The sequence below is a fragment of the Gadus chalcogrammus genome, chromosome 10, assembly GCF_026213295.1.
Source record: "Gadus chalcogrammus isolate NIFS_2021 chromosome 10, NIFS_Gcha_1.0, whole genome shotgun sequence".
Lineage (NCBI taxonomy): Eukaryota > Metazoa > Chordata > Actinopteri > Gadiformes > Gadidae > Gadus > Gadus chalcogrammus.
The window spans coordinates 6,126,663-6,131,662 of NC_079421.1; the positions used below are offsets into that span (position 1 = coordinate 6,126,663).

The 5,000-nt window shown below is 50.1% G+C and overlaps 1 protein-coding gene across 1 annotated transcript in view; it reads right to left on the reverse strand.

The window, feature by feature from the left end:
- Positions 1 to 5,000, reverse strand: part of ccdc88b (coiled-coil domain containing 88B) — a 54,179-nt gene that overhangs the window by 20,451 nt on the left and 28,728 nt on the right. The window contains exons 18-20 of the mRNA XM_056601140.1: positions 3,722 to 4,062; positions 2,160 to 2,319; positions 711 to 1,097 (exon numbers count right to left, since the gene is read on the reverse strand). Coding sequence (XP_056457115.1) covers positions 711 to 1,097; positions 2,160 to 2,319; positions 3,722 to 4,062 — 888 coding nt within the window. The remainder of the gene's footprint in view (positions 1 to 710; positions 1,098 to 2,159; positions 2,320 to 3,721; positions 4,063 to 5,000) is intronic.

The window sequence follows — 5,000 nt, forward strand, 5'->3', positions numbered from 1 at the left end:
CACACTCCGGCTGACTCACGATAGGCTGTCGTCTAGACGGGATCTCTCCCAAAGTGGCTTCATGTTCTAACTCACACTTCACCGCTCATCAACCAATAGAAAGCATGGGGGGGGTCTTATTTGTGATTTGTTCTCTCAAACATCAATGAGTTACGGCCAATTTGTTCACACACTTTGTGTGTGTGTGTGCGTTTGTCTCTGTGTGTGTGTGTGTGTGTGTGTGTGTGTGTGTGTGTGTGTGTGTGTGTGTGTGTGTGTGTGTGTGTGTGTGTGTGTGTGTGTGTGTGTGTGTGTGTGTGTGTGTGTGTGTGTGTGTGTGTGCATGTGTGCATGCATGTGTGTGTGTGTGTGTGTGCGTGTGTGTGTGTGTGTGTATGTGTGTGTGTGTGTGTGTGTGTGTGTGTGTGTGTGTGTGTGTGTGTGCATGTGTGCATGCATGTGTGTGTGTGTGTATGTGTGTGTGGGGGGGGGGGGGTTGCAGTGCGGTGTTGTAGTGAGCGTTCGGCTTCGGGAGAAACAGGAGCCGAGTAGATAAGAAGGATAAGCTGTAACCGTGGTAACGTTTCATAAAGGGAACGGAGGAGATGGATAGGAAGTGGTGGGTAGGACTGGATTATGGTCGTCCAGCAATCCATCAATGTGTGACTGAACATTTCTGGTGGTATGGATATTGGACACACACACACATACATACGTGCTCAGCGACCCACCTCTCTCTGCAGCTCTGGTGACCTTCGGCCCTGCCGCTTCTCTGTCTCCACATCCAGATCACCCGGGGTCAGGTGAGGGTCGCGTCCTAGGGCCGCGTCCTGGCCTGGAGCCATGCTCAGACTCTCTGGGTCGTGCAGACCTTCACCTCGACCCGATGAGCCTGTTGAGGGACCACCCACCAACAGACCGCCCGCCAGCCCTCCTTCTGGAGCGACCCCCAGATTACTCCCCTCCACCAACCGAGGGGGGGCGTCTGTTCTCTCCCCAGAGCGACGCAGCGCCTCGCCGGCGGTCCTCAGTTCACCCTCCAGCCTGGATAGTTTGTGGTTCAGCTGCTCGATCTCATTGGTCAGACCGCTGGATCGGTCTCGCTCATCGGAGAGGTCCTATTGGAGGATAACGGTTTGTTCAAAACCCAAAGGAAAGATGTTTCCGCTGGATTTCGAACACTATGAGATGAAATCGTTTTTACTGAAAGATCTGGTAAGTGGGGGGGGGGGGGGCGTGTTATCCCCATGGGGTCGACCCACGCTAACATTGTGATACTTCTTTATTACCGGCGTTGTGTGAGCTCATTATAATGAGAGTTGGGAAGTCAGGGAAGCAAGAATAGATAACAGAACCCAACATGTTGGGTTCACTACCCCTTTAAACACATTTTACTACCGATGTTAAGAGATGCTTTGATCCAAAGCGACTTACAGTGTTTCTGGATACATGTCGTCGAGCAGCAGATAGGGATCACAATCACAATCACAATCACAATCAAAGTTATTATATTGCAAGGAAAGTGGCTTGGTGAAGAAATCTGGTGATCAGGCATCTGTCTCAAGGCGTACATTGGGGGTCGGACCCAGTACCTTTCTGCTGGGAGTCTAACGATACAGGCACTACTATATCTGGTCCCCAATACAGCATATAGCATCTTATCTAGAATGTCAATGAATGAGAGACCATGTTTCATTCCCCATTGCATGATAAACAGTTGAAGTCTCAGCCTAAAGGCCTTGCTTACAAGAGCCTTTTGAATCTCAATTCAAAACCCGTCTTTCTTTGAGATGCATGGAGGGCCTCTGCCCAAACAGGCGGGAACGGTCGTAGGAGAGATGAAGACGACCGCGTTAATAACCTCCTCCTGAGGGGGGCCACACTCCGGGCGACTCACGATAGGCTGTCGTGACGGGATCTCTCCCAAAGTGGCTTCACGTTCTTCACTTCATTTCATCAACCAATGGAAAGCATGGGGGGTGGGGGGGGTCTCATTCAAGCGACATTATCCACAGAACGTCCGCTGGTCGACCACGGCGACTGTGACTCCCCCCGCTCTCGGAGTGGGACGGCATGTGGCTCAGGAGGTTCCTCCTAGCTGTGTGTCGAGGTGTCCCTGATCGAGTCATCTAGATTCTGAAGGTGTTGTTGACGTGGATGTGTCCCTCTCCCTCGCCCACCTGGGACAACGCGCTGATGCTGCTCTGGGCGTCGGCGTGCTGCTCGCCCAGACGCTGCCGCTCCTCCTCCAGAGTGTGGAACCGCCCGGCCAGCTCCTCCTCTGAACCCTGCAGGCCGGCACACCTCTCCCTGCAGTGAGACAGCTCCTGGGCCTGCCGTCTGCACACACACACAACCACAGAGATGACACACACACACACACACACACACACACACACACACACACACACACACACACACACACACAGAGACAGCATACAGACACAACCACAAAGACACCAAACACATACAGAGACACATACAAGAAACACACACGCACACACACCCATACGCACACGCACAAACACAAACACAAACACACACACACACACACACACACACACACACATACCACAGACACCATACAAACACCCATTTGACACACAAACACACACACACACACACACAGATACACACACTAGACCAAAAGCCACCAGACAGACATACACACACAGACACGTAAACACATACAGACACACGTCCCAGAAACACACATACACACACACACACACCAGACACACACACACCAGAAGAAAAAAACACAGACACAGACACAGTAGTACAGCAAAACTGAGTGAGAGGTAATGACCCGGCTGCACAGTGCAAGGGTGTTTACGTCAAGTCACACATGTCAAGTAAATGTGCGTGCATGTGTGTGTGCGTGTGTGAGTGTGTTTGTGTGTGTGTGTGCGCACCTGTTCTCTGTGTATTTGTGTGTGTGTGTGTGTGTGTGCACACCTGTGCTCTGTGAGGGTGCGTGTGCGTGTGCGTTAGGGCTGGGATAAACGATTATTTTCCAAACGATTAATCTAGAGATTATTTTTTGATGCATCGATTAATCTAACGATTCATTTTTTCAGTCCGATTCGATTTCGATTATCGATTATCTCCCCATTAATTGACTACCGGTAATAGCAATTTATACGTGTTGATTTACATCTGAATGAAAAAAATATGAATTCCTTAACATTTCAATACATGTTTATTGCCTTTTAAATTCCAAAATAAAAGTGCAAACTAATGCATTCTTAGAATTCTACGGTGCTCGGTCATCTGCAGCTGCTACCGGGTGGCGCCTCTTCAGGTGCATTGCCGAGGTGCTAGAATGGAAAGTCATTTCCATTTTGCAAAGACGACATATCACGGAATCGTTTCCTTTTACATTAAAGAATTCCCATACTTGAGAGGAACGAGTGCGTGGCGCCCTCCAAGTCTGAGGAGCCACTCGCGTTGCTACTACGCTCCGGCGCCTCCATCTCTGTTTTGGGTTTTTCGAATCGACGTGCATTTTTCGCGTCAACGTAATTTATGCGTTGACGTCATCAATGACGTCGACGCGTTGTCCCAGCCTTAGTGTGCGTGTGCGTGTGTGTGTGCACACCTGTGCTCTGTGAGAGTGTGTGTGTGTGTGTGTGTGTGTGTGTGTGTGTGTGTGTGTGTGTGTGTGTGTGTGTGTGTGTGTGTGTGTGTGTGTGTGTGTGTGTGTGTGTGTGTGTGTGTGTGTGTGTGTGTGTGTGCAGACCTGTGCTCGGCGTCCAGGCCCCGGGCCCTCTGGTGGGCGTGCTCCAGGGCCAGGGTGGTGCTCTCCAGCTGCTGCCTCAGCCGGGCCGCCTCGCGCTCCCGCTGCCGTCCCTCCTTCTGCCCCCCCTCAAGCGCCGCCACGCACGCCTCCTTCTCCTGCTCCAACCGCGTGGCCTCCAGCAGCGCCTGGTCCCGCCCCCGGGCCAGCCCCTCCGCCTCCAGGGTGGCTTCGCGGAGCTCCGCCTCAAGCTCCGCCTCCCGCCGACGAGAAGCCTCTAAGCTCCGCCCCAGCCGCTCCTGTTCCGCCTTCAGGGTTTGGTTCGTCAGCTGCAATTGGTCGCCCTGGGTGAGAACGTTTGGAATATCATTGTGGTTGACGAGCTTTCTCTTTTCTGCCAAAAGGTACACAAGTTAATTGCTTTATAAAACATGGATCTCCTCCAGGTCTTGCTCTACAAAATGAGAACATATATGGACCTTGTGTGCTCGAGTGAGACCTTTGTTTTACTCCAATTCTAACTGTTTGAGAGACATGATAGTGGCGTAGTAGTATAGTCTGTGTGGGAGAGGGTATAACACCTCTAGTCATCCATCACATGCCCTCCATGAAGTGGTCCGCTGAATCGCCCACCCACCAACCGTGGGCTAGCACTTGATTTCATTTAATCAGCTGCCATTAAACCGTTTACATAGTAAATGTTTAATCAGGTGGCCACTAGTGTTTTAGTAAGCAGAGAATTGAATCATGACAGACCCTGAGACCAAACCCTTTACAGAGACATCAAACCTAAGGATACCGTGTTCCAGTGCAGAGAACGTTACAGATAATTAGCTGTATCATCATATAGTAAAGTTTATGAACACACTATACAATAAGTTATCTATCCTGAATCCTAGACAGTACGTGTTGACATATTAACTTACTTTTTTCCTAGAGACAGCTTGCATTAATGGCAAATCAAAAGGGAACTCCCCTTTTTACGATACATCATGCCATCAAGGTAGTAATTTGTGCATGGGCAGGACTCTGATACGAGACTAGCATTTTATTATCTCATATTCTTTTATGTCATCCCATACGAGCATGAGATATTGATATTTACCTAATAAAACCCCTCTCCTCTCTCCTACAACCCTAGGGCCTGTATGACAATCATAATGTCAACGGGTTCCACCCTAACAGGGGTGTAGAGGATTAAGGCCTTGATGGCACTCATCGTGTTGATGGAATCCTCTGTGATTGGTTACACCAGACTTGACTTTGGTCACACACATTATGC